Below are 18,525 nucleotides of genomic sequence, written 5' to 3'. Positions count from 1 at the left end.
TAGTAGCCTCCACGCTACTGACAACTAAAGTTGTCAGTAACACCCCAAGAGCAGCTCCTCCAGAGCCTTGTTTCTTGTCCGTGTCTAGAAAAATACATATTCTTCCCTCGGATGCAAAGCATTGAAGATGAGGGGTGAGGCTCCAACAGTAAAAAAGGACAGAAAAATTGCCAGTGGCTGTCCATGGGAAGAAGTACACATTTCTGGCATTTTGAACCTCATTTATTCTTTGCGCTGATTAGTTGTTTTATCTTGTCATTAATTCCTGACCAAATCCTTGATTGGGTGTCGTAGTGAAAATAAATCAATACCAGGAATACGGTGCTTTTGTTTACTTGGTTTTTTTCCTGTAGGATGCTACTAAAAAACCATGTTGCTATTTAAATGTGAGGCAACGCTGCAGCCGGCATTCACCACACCTCTTTGAATTGAGTCACAAAATTCATTATTCACATTTTAAAGGCTTTTCTCGCTAAGGAGCTCTGTAGCCGAGAGGTGTGCGTGTTTGGGCGAAGCATTGGTCAGACTGATGCAAACTGCACTGTCAGCTCCCAGGATCTGGGGTGCTTCCTCAGGGGGGAAAAAATAGTATCTGAAACAAGAGTGTGTGTTCCAACAGAGCGCTGAGCTCCTGCTCACTGCAGGGTGCACTTACGAGAGGATTTTAATGTGACCAGACTCACAGATGATCTCTTGAGCCTAAGATCCCCAATACAGAGGGGGAAGCCGCCCGTTTGTAAGGGCGAGCTCCATCCTTCGCTGCTCCAGAAGCGGCTCAGGCACAGAACCGGAATTTCTAACGGGCAGCATCTGCCGAGGATTTTTTCGCGTCCCCCACCGGCTATTACAGGCCTTTAGGGAACCTGGCGCTGCCCTGCCCCTGCCCATGTCCCTGCCCGCGGCCGGCGGGGCCGGGGCGCTCCCTCTTTCCCTCCCGGACTCCCCCCGCTGGCGGCGGCCCGGAGGAGGGGGAGGCCCCGGCCCCGGCCGCTCCTCCCGCGCCCTCCTTCCCCTTTCAGCCACCTCAAGAAGTTAAAGAGGCGACGGGCTGCCCTCCGCTTCTTCACGCGAGGAGGGGGCTGCGGTCGCGCCCCGTGGGCTCGTTTTCCTGTGAGGAAAGTTACGCGATTCAACGCCCTTTTCCGGGACTTCAACTGCTCCTTTCTGGTTCGGGCAGAATAAAAGTGCGCGGGGTGGGGGGGCGTTGTTAAATAAATGAACATTTTTATTGATTCGTTCAGAGTCGGGCCGGGCTGTGCCCGGTGTGAGGGCGGGCAGGTGGGCGAGCACCTGGCAGGGCAGGGTTCCCCAGCCGTGACGCGGGGCTGTCGCGCCGCTCAGCCCCCGCCGGCAGCCGGTTTCCCCCCGAGGCTGGAAGCGCCCGGGCCGGCGAACGGGCCCCGCGACGCCGCGGGCGCCGGGCCCGGCTGGAGGTGGACGAGGGAGCTGCGTGCGGCTGGGGGGGGGCGGGTGTCCTCCGGTGAGCGAGCCCCCTCGCCCCTCGCAGGGCCGGGGGAGCCGCCCCCCCCCCCCGCCCCGCTGACGCCTCTGCCTTTCCTTCCCGCAGCAGGGCCCGGGGGGCCGCGGCGCCCACCCGGGCGGCCCGGAGCCGCCGCCGCCGCCCGCCGCCCCGCAGCCGCGGGAGCCCTTCGCGCCCAGCCACGGCAGCGCCTTCCACCTGCCCGAGCCCCAGCACGCCGCCGCGCTCTACTACGCCAGCTCCACGCTGCCGGCGCAGCGGGTGAGCTCCCCGCTGCCCGCCCAGCCCGGCGGCTCCCCCACCAAGCTGCCGCGGGCCGGCTCCGCCGCCGAGGGCGCCGCCTACGCCACCGCGCAGCGCCTCTCCTCCCCGAAGCAGTCCCCCAGCCGCCTGGCCAAGTCCTACAGCACCAGCTCGCCCATCAACATCGTCGTCTCCTCGGCGGGACTGTCGCCGTCCCCCATCCGAGTGACCTCCCCGCCCACCGTCCAGTCTAACATTTCCTCCTCTCCTATCCACCAGTTAAGCTCCACCATCGGCACTTACGCCACCCTGTCGCCTACCAAGCGGCTGGTTCACGCTGCCGATCAGTACAGCAAGCACTCCCAGGAGCTGTACGCCACCGCCACCCTGCAGAGACCCGGCTCCCTCGCAGGTAAATCGCGGCCGGCAGCGCCCGTGGGAACGCGGCCGCGGAGGACGGGGGGGGGACGACGGACGGAGGGACGGGGGGGTGCGCGGTGCCGCCGCGCCCGCGGGGCGGGGGGGGAAGGCAGCGTCCCGCCAGCCGCCGCGTCCCCCGGGGCGGGGTGAGGGGGCCGCCGGCCGAGGGGGGGAAGGAGCGGGGCGGGTTGGGCAGAAGAGCGGGTTGCGGGAACTGCGGTTTTCCTTCCGGCGCTGGGAAGCGGAGAGAGGCAGGCTGCCTGCCGGCGCCTCGAAGAAAGTACCGTGCTCCTCCTGGCATCCTCCCGGCGCCCGGCAGGGGGGCGGAGGGGTGCGGGGGGGCGGTGCGGGGCTCGCCGCGCCGGGCGCCGAGCTCCGAGCTCCTCGCTCTTACCCACGGCTCGGGTGGGGAGTATGTTACTATGGTGAAGCCCTTCTCTGCCGCGATCAGATACCGTGAGCGTTTTTCAGGGAGTCGCCCTTGCCCGGATTTACAGGCGGTTCTGGGGTATTTGACAAGTTTGGGGTTACTTAGCAGGAACTCCCGGTGTGCCGCGTCGTGCCGAGTAGCGGGTAGCGGGTATTTGGCTCCGAGCACTCTTTAGGGAACAGGCTGTTACAGCTGATTTAATGTCTCTGTAACCGCAGACTTTGAACGGAGCCTAGAAGTGAGATACTGGTGCGCTGTTCTCTAAACCATCTCCCTGCTAAACTGAGCATCCTTCAGGGGTGGGTTTTTTTTGTGTTCTCAAAATTTCCAGTTTCATTGCTATAGTAACAGCTGCTATGCTCATATGTTCTCTTGTGTGACATAAATAGATTTGAAGATAAATAGGATACATAAAGAGGTTTGGCTGTGTTTATCAGGCAGGTACACAACTTTCTTACTGGAGTTAAAACAGCTTTTCACCCCCCTTCTCTCCTCTCACCCACCTTCCCTCCCCCCCTCCAGCAGTTGTTGGCATCCTTTATGAACATACAGATAACATTAACTGATAATAAAATATAGTATTACTGTATCTCCTTGTAAGAATTATTGGATGCTTTTTTTCCTTATTTGAAGGGTGGGATTTAAAAACTTTTTTTGTTTATTTAACACCACTTCTGACATTCAGAACATGTAGAGATAGCATCCTTAAATGATGCCAAAATCGAGATCTCAGGGCACTTACATCAATCCTCTTGTCAAATGTTAAGTCTCAAATTACAGAACAGTTTATTTAGCAGCTGTGTTGGTGTAACTTCTCCCCTCTGTAGTCCAGCGCACTGGTGGCCACAGATATTAAATACTGCCTTTGTACAGTAAAGTGGAAATGTGGAGTTGCTGCAGACTTTGTATTTTAGGAAGTTTTGCTTCGTTCTATAGAAAGAGTTTCTTGAGTCTAAATAGGCGTGGAGGGAACTCTCAGTGTCAAAGGAACAGAGGATAATTCAGTTTGAAACTTTATATACCTGTGGGTATGAACTACCAGTATTTCCCTGATTTTTCTTTACCTTTGTTCTAGGATAGAAGTCTTTGCTTCAAGAAGTTTCTAACAGGCACAGTCCATATTTCTCTTTACGTACTTTTAGCATTGGACTTTCTTTGTACGGGGATTTTGGTTCTCGTTTTTGAAGAAGGCATCTTTTATAGCCTTACAGCATCAGACCTGTGATGATACCTTAGTCAAAACTTCTTCTGAAGGGCCTTAAGACCTATTATAATGACTCCAAAGTGCTACAGTGTTAGAGAAGCTGTTTGTCCTACACTAGACCTAAGTTGCAACAAGGGTTTAGACTTTTTTTTGCTTTTTGGCCAATAGTGGTTGCACAGGCATTCCTACTGGGGTTTTCTACTGTGATTTGAATAAACATGAAGAAACTGGAATTGATTTTCTTGGATTGCTTTTAAATAAAAACTTTTGATGACTTTGCATCTTGCGTAATGTAGGTACTTCCCTCACTGCCTCTTTTTAGGACCTGCTGTAGAAGTTGCTTTTCATTGATTATTGGCTTGCGTGAAAGAAAAGCTTATGGACACATTCATTTAGGAAATGGTTGGTGTATTTTTGTGTGGATTTTTGTATGGTAAGGGAATAGTGACTTATCATTTGAACACACTATTAAGTTTGTAAAAAATTTGTAAAACTAACTTATCCAAGTGTTGTGCCTATCAGAGCAAACATAACAAGCTGCTGAGTTACTGTACCTCATAGGAATTTGCTTTTAAGATGTGCAAAAACATCTCAGTGTCTTTATTTTATAACAAATGGAAAATCCTGTAACTTGTATAAGTATTAGGTGACAGACATAGACATACCGAGATACGTGTTGCTACTTACGGAAAAAAAAAATCTATCTATCTATCTATCACATGACACATACATCTGCAAAAGTTTCCTATTGTGTGCTCCCACCCATTATTTTACACTACCATTCTGTAGCATGTTCCTCATGGCCTCCCTGCCATTCCAGAGTTACACATTTCCTGGCAGTGTTAGGTGCCTGACCAATCTTCTGGACTTTAACTGTATTTGCTGAAGTCAATGGACTACACAGAGGCTTAAAATTAATGGGGTTTTTTAAACATTTTTTTCTATAGGCATTTTTGGTCAGAACAGGTTTGGTATTTGAGCTGCGAGTATATTATATTATTGCAGAAGTTTTCCAGTCATTATGTTAGAAATCAAACCCATTGAGAAGGAGAGCAAGGAATTCTATGTTGAAAAGCTAATGTTCCATAAATTAGGTTTTTGCTTCTTGTTCACAATATCCAAAGATGGGTTTAGGGTTTGGATTTTTTTTTTCTTTGAGAGGGGAGGAGGAGGAGTGGAGAATAGTTGTCACATTGCACTGATTGATGGTTTGCCTACTGTGATTAATGTGGAGTTGCATTGGTATGTATGTGTCATCACAGGCATGATGTTACTCAAAGTAATCTTTTTTTATCTCTGGGAAGAAAAAATAATTATTTGTAGTAATTACTGGGGATGTATTTGTTCTATTTTCTTTGCATGATATTAGAACTTTGTGCTGGAACTATCTAGCGCATGAATACTGCTGGGTCCCGGTGTGCTAAACAAACAGAATGATGTCAGTACCAGGGTTAGATGTTTAAAAGGGAAGACCTTCACATATGACATTTTTTTTTTTTTTTAATTGTAGTTGACAATGTACAATACAAACATAGATTGCCCCAGAATGGATCTGTGTAAGACTTATTTGAAGAGATGGCATTATTTCCATTAATTTCCTACAAACTCGATTATGAAACAACTCGAAATTGTAAAAATGGCAATTCTTACACTGCATCCTGAATTTAAAATAAGACGTGCAACAGCATGCAATGACTCAGTTTTAACCGAGTAACCTTAGAAACGACTTCAGAAATGGGTTTTAGTCTGGTTATACTTGAACTGTTACCATTGCCAGGCGTGTGCATGTACGTGTGTATATAGTGGTTCGTGGTGAGTGTACACTTACCGTGTTTATTCTTAGTTTAGCTGCTTTGTTGCTATGATCTTCAGTTACAGTTTTGCAAGGAGCTTTCCGATCTGCACTGCTACAAAGTGTACTCAACTGTCTGTTCAAGCAGTAATCTGAATCCAGAAAGCACAGTTTGTGAATATCTTCTTGCATCTTCCACACCTGGACCAAGCTGCAGAGTGTTGCTGGGAGCCAAACTTGCCGAAGCAGCCTGTTTTGCCTGGAACAAGGAGTGTGTAGGACAGCAAGCAGCAGAAACACGGGAAAACCATTTCAGGAGGCCACTTTTCATTGTCTTCTGAAGCATCTGCTGCTGGCCAGAATCAGATATCATGGTACCAAAGGAGTAGTAGGAGCAAAGGGAGAGGAGGTGGTGAAAAGATGTTGAGGTAGTTTGTGCCTCAGGCTATGTGACAGGGGAGCAGCCCTGGTGTTGCAGAGCTGCTCTTGCCTCTTCATCTAGGCTTAGGGAAGACTAGGGACACATAAGACAATGGCAGGTAATTTTAAACATTACAAAAAACTAAAAAGAAAATAAATAGGTTTTAAGGCTGCATCATGCTTCATCAGCAGTACTAAAAGGTTAGGTTTAAGAAGTGAGTGTTGGTGTGAATCATTGTGTATAATGTTAGGTGAAAAGAATATTATGCAGCTATTCATGTAGTGGTGACATGTTCCACAGAAACAAGAGCTGCAGCATCCCTCAGACAGACCTGGTGCTGCTGCTGAAAACTTCAGTGCTCAGCCTCGTGTTTGCAGACAGAAACTTCTTTCAGTTCCCCATAAAATCAAAAAGAAAAGGAATTTGTTCTTTCTGAAGTAGGACTGTTTGTATGACTCTGTCATATTAATAATAAAATAGCATCGGTTTATAAAAATGTGTCATGGGTTAATATATGAAATATGCTTGCCACTCTTTAGTGAGCAAAGAGTTCTAAGTTTATCAGGGTCTTAACTAGTTCCTTCTCCTTCATCTGTCTTGTCTCGCTCTTCCGCCCTTTTGCTGGGGGCCTTCTTTTGCCCTTTCTCCTTCTGTAAGCTTTTCATTGCATGTGACACCAGGAACCCTGGTTTCCTGTTGAGATTTGTGACAGGACTGCGATTTGATGGTGAGAGCTGACATGTTTTAGCATTTTGGTGTGCAGTCGTACGGGCACAGAACAGATCAGCTTATGTGACTGTGTGGGGGATAAGTGATATACATTACCACTAGCATGGGTTTAGATTTCCTTTCCATTGTATGAAAATATCGAATCATCTATATATCACTGTTTCATTGCCGTCTTTACAAAAAATTATTTGGTTAATTATTTGGTTCTCCAGTAGGTCACGCTGTACTGTGTGTTTGTGCTAGAATGGCTGCATGACTGCTTGTGAGCATATATGCACCCACCCCCTTCCTTCATACCTCTACATGAGGGAGAAATAACTCCTAGAAGAGCTAGAGGGCATTAAAATCAACGATAGTGCTAACCTGAGTTAAAATCAGCCTCTTTGAGGGCACTGGAATTGTATGCAAGTAAAATATCCTTTTTAAACTCCATCAAACCCAAATTCCCACCATTTGCAAATGCAGACAAGACTTTGACACGTGCATCATCATTAAGCTTTTGGGCAGGGCATTATAGATCAGGAAGGTACAAGCAAAGTGTTAACCCACAGCCAAAGTGGATCTAAATCACCCCAGAATTAAAAGTTCTCTGTGCCTTAAAATCCCAACCTGAGACACAGGGCTGAGCTTATGAAACAGTCTAGGTGTGATGTGCAGTTGCACTTCTTTGGACAGGTAAGGAAGGAAAATCTTTGGATTTTTTGATTTCAAGATAAGGTATGGAACTTGGACTATCATTGTGACTGATCATAAGAAAAAGGACACTCAGTTGTTTCCCTTACTATTTTTCTTGTATTTTTACAGAATCCTGTATTTCTTTTACAGGGAGAACAAAATTGCTTCAATAATTTTAACCAAAATAATTTTCTATTGATTTTTTCTAAGTGTGTTTTTTTAGGTTTTTATTAGCTAGAAAATTCCTTTATCTGCTCTTGGAGCCTTTACACATGCAAACACTGTTAATGCCCATTTGTTCTGGGACAGACAGTGCACTCCTAGGATTATTTTTTTTTTTCCTTCTACTCGTTTGTTTTGAGATTCTTTCAGACAAGAAAATGAAACAAAAGATTTTGAGGCATCGGATAGTGTTTCAGATATTAATCAGAGACTTATAATTTGGTATCTTTTTGATTCTAAGTTACTTGTTTCTGCATTGCAACCTAGAGGTTAGAAGTGCTGATGATGGTCTTGGAGCTGATACAATTACACAACTCAGTGTTCACTTTGCTTTTCTTAACCTAGTTTTACTTCTACCTGTTCCTTCAGCAATAATTATGTTATTAATTGTTACAACTGAAACATTTACAATAGCGCTCAATTCCAACTTGGACAACGTAGCCAAAATGGACAGTCTACAGCAATAAAACAGAAGGAGTAAGATGGATGTCTTTGAAATATTTTATTAATGCCATGATTTTTGTTCCTGTGACTTTCAGATCGAGCTCACATGAAATTAATTTGCTCATAGGAGAAGGTTAATTGACAAGAGCCAAATATGGAGGCCCCACGTACATGCATATATCTTTGAGCTAATGAACTTGAGCTTGGAATTCCTGTGTGAGCAAATGCTACAAATGTGTCTAAACTTGTGTCCTATTCTCACACTGACTGTAACCTTTCCCTTTGCTTCCTGTTTTTAATATGGGGTATCGTTTGACTGATCCTCCCGATGGTCTTTCAGAGGGGTGTGAAATCGAATAACATTGCAAAATAACAAGCTCTTAGGTAAAGAAAACGAGTCTGCATCACTGCTGAAAAGAGATTCAACTGGTATGAAGCTGCAGGTATTTTAACTTCAATGTCTGGGGGAAACTGAGTGACAGTGGCTGTTTCTGGGCTTTTAGGTGAATGTAACATCAAATATGCTTCTGGTTAGTACCAAAGCCTGTGCTGTTGCTTGTAACCACACAACCTGGCATGCAGTTTCTGGCCTCTGGTCCTGAACTTTAGCACTGTACCTAAGAAGGCCAGGATTCAAATGGAAGTATGCAAGCCACTGGAAGACATTTCTTAAACATCAGAGCAGAGGTTTAAAAGGTCTGTTCTTACATATCTGCTGAAAAGAAGCACAAGAAGGAGTTGAAGCTGGTAAAAAGCTGACAGAGAAGTGTCAGTGTCTGTAGCAGAAAGACTGTGAATCCGAGGAGCCGGAATTGTTCTGTCAGTTTTTCTTGACTGCTGAAATCCAATGACATATATGAAGTCGAAGTGTAGTGTTTTGGGAATCTGACTTTTTGGAACTTTTATTTAGAGTGATGGAAATATAATAGCCAGTGTTGGCACTCCAATTCATAACGCTGTGTCTTGCTTATGTTGATTTGTATTAATTTTAGTATGTGACATTACAGGAAGAGGCTGGGGCCTCATGAACTAAGATATGTCCAAACTTTGGGGTCTTGAGGGCATTCCAGTGAGGCTGAGTCTTATCTGTGCCTGTTAACCAGCTCTGAAAGGTGTCTTCACGTACCTGTTGTCCCCTTCAGTTGCCAGGAGAGTGATTCTGCATCCTCCCAAACGTCTTTGGCCTTGAACTCAGTTGTTCAGAGCAAAAGGGAGTGCAGCTGTATGGGATGAGGATTATTAGGCAAGGGGAAGGTCCCCTTCAACTCAAATTTCTGATACTCGGGCTTTTGTGGCATTAGTGAAAATACGTGCTGTACGGTCTAAGTCGGGATAACTTGTCTCTTTTGTGCACTGAACAGAGAAAGCACATGTGGAAGCTGTAACTTCATAAGGGTCTGAAACCCCATGGCAAGGCCTTAGCCAGTAGCCTGGAAATGTTTGTCACGAAAGTCTCAATAATAGTGACAGAAGTCTTTAGTCCCTCATGGCCCTTAGGTATTTAAGAGGATTGAGAACATGTCCTCCATTTTTACTGTGGTGGAAAAGTTCATCCTTTCCAGTTGCTGTGGCACACAAACTGTTTGCAGTAGATGGAATAGTTGAGATCTAGAAAGTCAGTACACAGCTCATCAGTAACGTAAGCATTCATTTGTTGGGCTATTTAATAGCTCGTTGGTTGTTGTGTGCACACACCAACTTTAAAGCAGTGCCGCTGATCAAAAGTGATTAACTGTGGCAGGAAGATTGCAAACTGGGGAGCTGAGAAAAGCTCCCTTTATTTAAGGCCAAAACTTGAGTGAGGAGGTGCCCATGGCTACCCATGCCGAGATGCAGAGTGCTCACAGGTGAAGTTCATTAGCCATCAGTGGTGGCTGCCAGAAATTACACTGGACCAAATTTGCTCTATGAGCAATCATGGGAGATAAATGAGGCAATTTTTATGTAATCATGGGGTCAGACTTGAGGATCACCTAGGTATGGGCCCAAAACAGACAGAATACCTTTTGTTTTTATAAAGGTGGTATTACAGAGGGCAGAGAGATACTGTCTAATGATAATGAATTCATGGAACTGTATATTAACATAAGTGGGTAGAAGCAAAAGTCAGAATTTAATGTGCTGAAATGAGAAGGACCAAGTGATGACTAATCTTACAATTATAAAGCATGGCATATGAAGCGCCAGTTGGATGACATAGATTTTTAGTAAGTGCATCAAGTTGCAACTCATAGTGTATAAGTGAAGAATAGAAAAGTGCCATGTTAGTTTGAATACAAGTGGTCTTAAATCTCAGGCAAGCCTCACTTTTCTGAGGAAATTTTTGCATATGCTTTTCTTTATCTCCTCTATAGTGTATGTCAATATCTTGCCTTACAGTCTCTTACGCTCCCCCTCCAACCGAGGTGTGAACCAACTCTTTTATCAGATAGCCAGCTGTGCTGCTCTCGGGCAGTAAAACCTTTTGATCATAGGACTAAAGCTTTCCCTGGGTTTAAAGAGTGTTGCCTCGGAGAAAAGCAAGGGTGGAGAAGGAGCTGTGGGCCTCTGATACTGGGGCAGATTTCCTGTGACTGGAGAGCAAAAGGACTCCTCTCCATGGGGTCCTTCCTCAATCAGTACCTTCCCTGAGCATCCCAGTTCAGCAGGGATGCAGTTGTGTTTACATTTGCTCACCAAAAGGTGCCATAAGCTCTTCAAAGATTTTGATACAGTGTCCTGGGAGCATGATCCATGAAGGAGGATGAGTTGGACTCTCGGATTTTAGAGGGCGAGGGGAGGGGGAGAAGGTGGAGGGAGGTGAGATGACAGCCTTTTGAGTGTTTGGGGCTAATATGCTCTGAAGAAAGGGAGGACTGGGTACAAGAAAAATTGCAGACCAGCTAATCACAGTGCCTTTTTGTACATTACAAGAAAAGCTGATAGGAAGGACGAGACGTGAAGGTGGTAAATGGTTAATCGGATAATTTGCAACATGAGTTCACCAAAACCAGATTGTACTGGAATAACCTGCTTACTGACCTTTTCTTAGATTATATCTGATGTCTTTCTATTTCCTGTCAGGGGTCTGAGGATGCATTTTCTGTAGTGCCACTTGGGAAATGTTTACTTAAGCTAGAGAAGATGGATAATCCTGCAAGAATCTGGGCAAAGGAGCATTGTCATTTTGTCATTTTGAAAATCAAATTAATGGAAGGGAAGGATGCCACTAATAAAGTCCCACAAGGAGAGCTATTTCAGTCACTTGAAAAATACTTTTTCATTTTATTATCTCGACACAAAACCCTGAAATATGCCAAGGAAATTTTTTGATAGCAGAATATTAGGAGGCATTTTCTGAAGAGAGGAAGATAAATCCTCCCCAAGAGTTTTGCAGATCAGAGGGGAAGAACAGAATTGGAGCCGAGCTAATAACGCGCCTAATAACTAGTTACAAATTAGGGATCTTTGGCTGAAAATGAGTAGGAAGAGACTTGGGTGACCTGCTTGACTACACTATGTCTCAGCCACCTATATTAGGAATATAATAGAATAATTCATGGCCTAATCGGAAGCAAAATTGGGAGTGTTGTGTATGGTTAGGACGTCAACTGGGGAACTGTGTATAACTGTGACCCTCTGTGGGCAAGAGAGGCCCTTTACAGCCCTCTTCTCATCTGAACTGATCTGCCTCAGTGATTAAGAAATCAAGAAGATTGTTTTACACAGACCTGACTTCATGTGTTTCATAGAATCCTAGAATGGTTGGGGTTGGAAGGGACCCTAAAGATCATTTAGTTCCAGCCCCCCTGCCCTGGGCAGGGACACCTTCCACTGGATCAGGTTGCTCAAAGCCCCATCCAACCTGGCCTTGAACACTGCCAGAGATGGGGCAGCCACAGCTTCTCTGGGCAACCTGTTCCAGTGTCTCACCACCCTCACAGGAAAGAATTTCTTCCTTAGATCTAATCTAAATCCATACTCATTCAGTTTAAAACCGTTACCCCTTGTCCTCTCGCTACACTTCCTGGTAGCATCCCTCCTCATCTTTCCTGTAGGCCCCCTTTAAGTACTGGAAGGCCGCTATAAAGTGCCCTAGAGGTTTCTCTTCTCCAGGATGAACAATCCCAACTCTTTCAGCCTGTCCTTATAAGGGAGGTGCTCCAGCCCCCAATCATGCCTCTTCTTTTATTAACAGAGGAGAGGCTGCTAGCTAACGTGGCTGCGATTAGTAAATGGAGGTTATACATCAAGACTGCTAAATCCTTGTGAGACTAAGTGATTTGTGAAGGATTTGCCAGTCTTTTTTCAAAGACAAGACCAGTTGAGTCCCTGGCAGCTTTTAGGATAGTGGCATCTGACCAAAGAGGGAGTGAGGGCAAAAGGTGTCACGAGAGGCTTGCTTCACTAGCAGGCTTTGCTTTTAGAGCTTTGACTAACCAGCCATGATGTGTTTGGCTGGAGGATCTTTGCTCTTCATTTTTCCCTCATAGAATTAAATCTGGTAGCCCTCTTGAAGATGGTGACTCTTGAGGCATGATTGTACTTTGTCTGGTCTGTGACAAAGCTTTGAAGTTTTCAAGGCTTATTCATCCAAATTTTACTTTTTTTTCAGTCTGAAGTTGGAGTTCATGTCTAGCTCATGTCATCCTTGTCTGTGTTGGACCTTGAGCTGCTTTTGGCAAGTATCTGAAGCTAATGCTGAATATAACGGAGCAGTCTTATCCAAAGTGATCTCATTTGTGTCCTGCCCTGCTTAAGTTCCTATCTTGTGAGTCTGGGAATGCAAAAATAAACTGTCTTAGCCAAGAATCTCTTTTTTTTCTGAAGTTCATCAAGATTGTGATGGATTGCATGTCACTGTTTTGCTGCAGTAGGTTTCAGACTGCTTTTGTAACATCAGGCAAAACGATGCAAATGTCTTCAGCCAACCATAGGGTCATGGAAGTGTTTGTTTCACAGGTGAGGCATCCATTTGACATGCAAATGGTATAAATTTGCATTTCTGAATAACCAGGAACTAACTGTGGGACAGTTCAGAATCTCTTAAGTGTTAGTCACCTTTGGACTAACATGCTTCTAGCTGAAAGTGCTGTTAAGATCCTTCTTGAAGCTGAACCCTACCAGTGGTTTGTTACAAACTGCTGTGAACACATTTCTTAAGTTTCTTATCTTAGGTCTGCTTTCCTTTTGCCAGTGACCTTCTGTCGCCATTTGTCTCTTGCTGCATTTGTCATGGCCATTTCCTTTTAGCATGGACTCTCTGCTCGATTGACAGGACTCTTTTCAGCTTACAGTCCTTTCCTTGCATGCTTTTCAGGGAGAGTCTGAATTTGTGAGATTAATGGCACATCACAAAGTCTGTTGTGCTGCTTTTGTTTCTTTTCTTTTCTTGTGTCTTCTTTTTTTTCTTTAAATATGTTCCTGGAAAAAAATCTATGGCCATCCATTTCCTTTTTTGCCTGCTGCTTATTGTGGAAGGATTTACTTAAGATATTTTTCTGAGTTTTTGGAAGTTGGATACTAATGCTTACCACTGTGTGACTGCTATATTAGTAAGCACAATGAATGAAAAGAGAAAACTATTCTATGGGATACGATGATTATTCCATCATAAACTTGGCCACGGTGTTAACAGTATTCCTTTTCTTTGTCTCTCCATTCAGTATTTCTTTTATTTATAGAGCAAGCCTGTTAAAATTGCTTTAGATTAGAATGATTTTAATAATAGGAGATTATTTTAAGTGTTTTAGTAGAGGCCTTGATGTATACATAACGGGAACAACCTAGAACCAGCTTGAATAATGCTATGATAATCTATTGAACATAGTTTTAAAAGTGGATAATTGCTGGTCTAAACTTTTTTACAGGCATAAGTAAATTATTTAGTTAGACTGTATCAATATACATTTAATAAAAGCTCCATGTTTTCCCTGTCATATTTTAAATGCAGTGAATCTCAAATGAATAATAAAAACTTGATGAGTAATATAGTGTGTTACAGAATATGCAAAGAAAGACAAAGATAATGAACCCTGGTTGTTTTTTTTTTTTTCCCTTGGAATGTCACAGATTTATACCTTAGGTCGTGGTGAATTCTAGAAACTGGGGATTGCAAACAAATGCTCACTGAGGAGGTGAAAGCCGCTGGGAGGAGAAAGCGTTTAATATTCTATCAAAGATGACTTTACATAAAAGAACAAATACTATCTGATGCTTTTCTCCATTCTCTCAGTGAAATGCAAGTTTGAGTACAAAGTGTTACAGATAAAATCTCCAGAAGTTAATATTGTTCACATGTCTAAGAATATGCAGTCTCATTGTAAAAGGAACTACAAAAGATAAGTTGCAAAGACTCTTCTGTGAGCAAACCCCATTTGTGGTGTGTTGGATTTCAGCTGCATGTATCAGAGACTTGGAAGATAGGTTTGCAAAAGAAGTATGTGTGGTATTCATCATAAATTAATACTTTTAAAAACATGCACACATAGTTAGGATTCACTGGAACAATTTGTTTGCGTTTTCCTTGTTAGCAGGAAAACCACCTGTTGGAACTGTGAACATCCAGGAATTAACAGTATGATTAGATCAAAAATCCATGCTGCACAACAAAAGACAGTTGAGCAATACTGTAGTTGGACAGACTTGACGCTTCTTCACCTGAGTGAGTTTTGTTTTCCAGTGTTACCTTTTCCACAGCGTTACACAGCAACTGTCTTCCCTTTGGGAACCACTGTTCCACAAACCATGTTCCTTAAGAAATTTTCTGTGCCAATCTTGAGACTTTCACTTCTAGTTGGATTTAAGCTCTAGATACGCTTTCTGTTCCATGTGCAGGGAGGATTTGATGCAGAAAGGGTTTCCCCTTCCCCCTGAATCAAAGTTGCTGTGAGAACTTGCTCCATTTAAGGTTCACTGAGCCGATGCTCGGTTTGGGGGAAGGGTTGCAAGTTCCTGGGTGTTTTAGATGCTGTGCTTTTCCACAACGTTAAACACGATCAGAAAGTTAAGTTTTCACTGGCGGGCATCAGTGAAATAGTGCCTGATTTGTTTTGCTGGAGGCATCAATGCTTTGTAGGAGATAACTCGTGCTGCTGGTAAGTCGTCTGTAGCCCTACAAAGATCTACAGGGTTTCATATGTTTAGCCTGTGTGGCTGCTTAGGAGGCAGAAGTTGGGTCCCCAAGTGTGTACAGCCTTGTGCTTCGGCAAGGAAGGAAGACCCATCTTTGGGGAATTAAAAGACACGCTGTTCTTCCTTTTGATATGCAATCCTGGTTAGAGAAGTGTTAACTGTAGGGTTTCACAAAACATCGTGTAGAGGTGTTTTTTTCTGGATATTTACTTTATATGTCTCATCAACTACACTAGTATTTCTGTTCCTTTACTTGCTGAGTTGAATGTATCACCACAGCACCTGTATAGCATGGAGCCCATAATGCAACACATGCTTTTACAGTTCCAAATTTGAAACAACAAACTTTCATCTTTTCTTAAAGATGTTTAACAAAACTTAGAAGATCTATTCTGCTACAAATGCTTGATATTATTTTCAGTTGTTCTGAAGCTGTGGTGAACTATCCGAACAGCATATGCATGGCTGTTTGGCACTGTTGCTTAGTAACATCATCCTATTGCTGAGGAATTCATCCCTCAGTCAAAGTGGTTAGTGAGCAGGAAAGTTAGAAGCAGCTATTTCTATCACTGGATAGCAGTATCTGCTCCCAGCCATGCATAGGACTTCTTTAACCTTTTCTGCAAAATTGGCAGGGTTGAGGGGAAGGGAAGAGGCAGAGCTTAAGAGAAGGGGGTGGGTGTGTGTGTGGGTGTGTGTGTAAGCACCCTATATGATCGTTCAGTTAATAGTTAAAAAAAAAAAAAAAAGAAAAAATATAATTTTCTGACTTGCTGAAGGCAAGTTGTTGTTGTTGTTGTGTGGTAGCGGTTGATTTGAGGGAGGTTTTGTTTTTTATTCTTTCCTCAGTGACAGTTCCCTAGATCAGAAATGAAATGGGAATTATCTCCCTGAACTTGTCTGTCACATTTAATCTGCTATTTCTTCCTGGCTATCTTTGCCTCTTATCTCTTTGCTCCTAGTCACACTTCTCCTTCCACTAACAATTTATTTTTGATGAAATGTTTTAAGCACGTGAATGCTTTTCAACAGAATGAGGACAGTAGCAAGAAAAAGAAAATGCTTGTGAAGAAACACAAATTTGTGGTGTGGGGGTTTTTCTGTTTTTCCTAAATTTGTAGAACCAAAATAACTGATACAATACCTTGCAGTACAGTCACACAGCACGACTAAAATGTAAACATAGACAATTAACGAAAATATTGCTGGCTTTATTTCTCTTTTAAATATACTTAGGAGTGCAATTAATGTCAATATTTGGTTAAAAAACTAGTTTAAATGGGATAAAAATTATCCAGATACTTCTTATAAGACATAGTAAGATTTATTAAATTATTTTTAAAGTTTGTTTGGGGCCTGTTTATTACACTTTAAAAAGTGTAATAATTTTTTTTTCCCCCTATCTTTATTTTTAGCACTAATGTGAAAAGAGCTGACCCTGGGTCAGAGACTGGTTCTACAGTGTTGCTTAAGCAGCCAAAGCCAATCTGTTTTGAGGAGACTTTCCTAAAATACTTAATCTGGTTAATGGACAAATTATGTCTGGGAAATGCCACAGTGTGAGCCATACTGCTGAACATGACAGTACCTTGACAGTGAAACTGCTACTAGGTTTGACAGTGCAATGATAGTTTACAAGAAACACTCCAGGCCACATATCATATTACATTTTAATATTTTAAGTAGAAAACTTGAGGAAAAGCAATCTAAGATACTGATAGGAGAGGCAAGTCTGTTATTTCAGTTCCGTGGGCTTTTATGTTGTAGCACATAACTTGTTTTGTGGTGATCTCCTATAGTGGGGACCGGGATTGCCAAAGTAGCATATCCACATTTTTTCTGAATGTCTGGAGTTTGATATAAGTTGAAAGGCATCATGTGCAATCAGTCAGTTCAGTGATGGTGTTATTTCCTTCTTTATCTGTAGAAATAGTCCCGAGACACAGACAGAATAGTGTAGTGAGAATGAAAAAAAAGAGGCTAGGGACAAAAATTAGTTTAATTCTGAACTTTTGCTACTTAATTTTTAATTCGGTATTTGGGGAGGGAAAAACTTCAGACCCAAATGATACATTTCATATGTGTGTGTGTGTAAAATCTAAACAGGTGAGAAACCTGTGTTTAAGAAAAATCTGAACTCAATTGAAAGGAATTCACTCCAGTCTGTGTTTTGGTTCTGGGGAATGCAGATCCTTGGTGTGCTAGGGGCACAAGCTGATATGCCCAAGGTGTGCATTAGCTGGTACTGCCATATGGCCTGTCATGTCTTACTGGTTAATTTAACAATCTGTCATGTCTTAACAGTTTGTATTCACTTTCAGTACTTGCATCACACAGTGCTGGTATATTCCCATTATCTGAGTTTTATTATTTATAGTAACATTTGTTGTAAATCGTACTGTCCTTTTCCAGTGTTGAGAGTAGAGAATACATGTATTCAGACAAGCATTCTGAAGATGTTTCTGCATAAATTTCTGGCAGAAAAAGGTCAATATCAAAACTCTGGCGATGAATATCTGACTTCTTTCTCCTTCTCCCCTCTGTTCACTTGTGACTCTACACTTTGAGTTCACATCAGCTTCTTTACTACATAAACCAGGTTAGTGTCTGTAAAATATGCGTCATTACATACAAGTTCAGAGTCAAAATCCTACTATTAATATCCTTTTTCTCATGTGTTGCTTTTTCAGAATTGCAGTGAAGCTATCATGTGAGGTACTGTATAATTTTTTTTTTTTTTTTTTTTATATAAGGACAGTAGCATTTCAGGGCAAATATCTAAGAGAAACTCTTGTCAAGAGGGGTTTTCAGCCCTGATGTGCCATTTAAATTAAAAAGTTCTTTCAGTCCTCTGAAAAGCATGAAGCATATCAAAGCTACAAAATCACTGTGATTCTCTTTTAGTTTCTGTGCCTGAAGCCTCTTATCTCACTGATAGGCTTATTACAATTTTATCATTGTCTGGGGTTGGTTTTTGTTGTTCAGGGTTTTTTTAAACTTATAATCTAAGAAGAACTCAGCACAAATTACATGAGCAATGTTGTCATTATATTTGAAATTTAAAATCTGTGTAGTTGTGGGTGGTCAATCGTCTCTGTTAGAAAATCAAACCTTCTGAGTACAATGTGTGTTAGTGTGTTCAGAGCCTGAGTTTGATACTTAGAGCCTCAAGTAGCCAGAGATATGCTGTGTGTTGAAGTGTGTGGGGTTGCGACTAAGTTAAGTTAAATGGTGTAAACACATTACTGATAAGTGGTAATATAATGGTCATTGAGCTTCATCCTCAGCCCTTATCTCATTAATGATGTTCCTGTATCATAGTGTTGTGGTTTAACCTCAGCCAGCAACTAAG

At 43.0% G+C, this 18,525-nt stretch overlaps 1 protein-coding gene across 13 annotated transcripts in view; it reads left to right on the top strand.

The window, feature by feature from the left end:
- Positions 1-18,525, top strand: part of CTNND2 (catenin delta 2) — a 689,312-nt gene that overhangs the window by 395,791 nt on the left and 274,996 nt on the right. For 12 of the 13 annotated variants that reach the window (XM_074899519.1, XM_074899518.1, XM_074899522.1 and 9 more), the window contains one exon: positions 1,568-2,135. In XM_074899519.1, the coding sequence (XP_074755620.1) occupies positions 1,568-2,135 (568 nt within the window). The remainder of the gene's footprint in view (positions 1-1,567; positions 2,136-18,525) is intronic. The other variant, XM_074899530.1, reaches the window with a different exon arrangement.

This window comes from Athene noctua, chromosome 2 (genome assembly GCF_965140245.1).
Source record: "Athene noctua chromosome 2, bAthNoc1.hap1.1, whole genome shotgun sequence".
Taxonomy (NCBI): Eukaryota; Metazoa; Chordata; class Aves; order Strigiformes; family Strigidae; genus Athene; species Athene noctua.
This window is presented reverse-complemented; position numbering and strand designations above follow the sequence as displayed.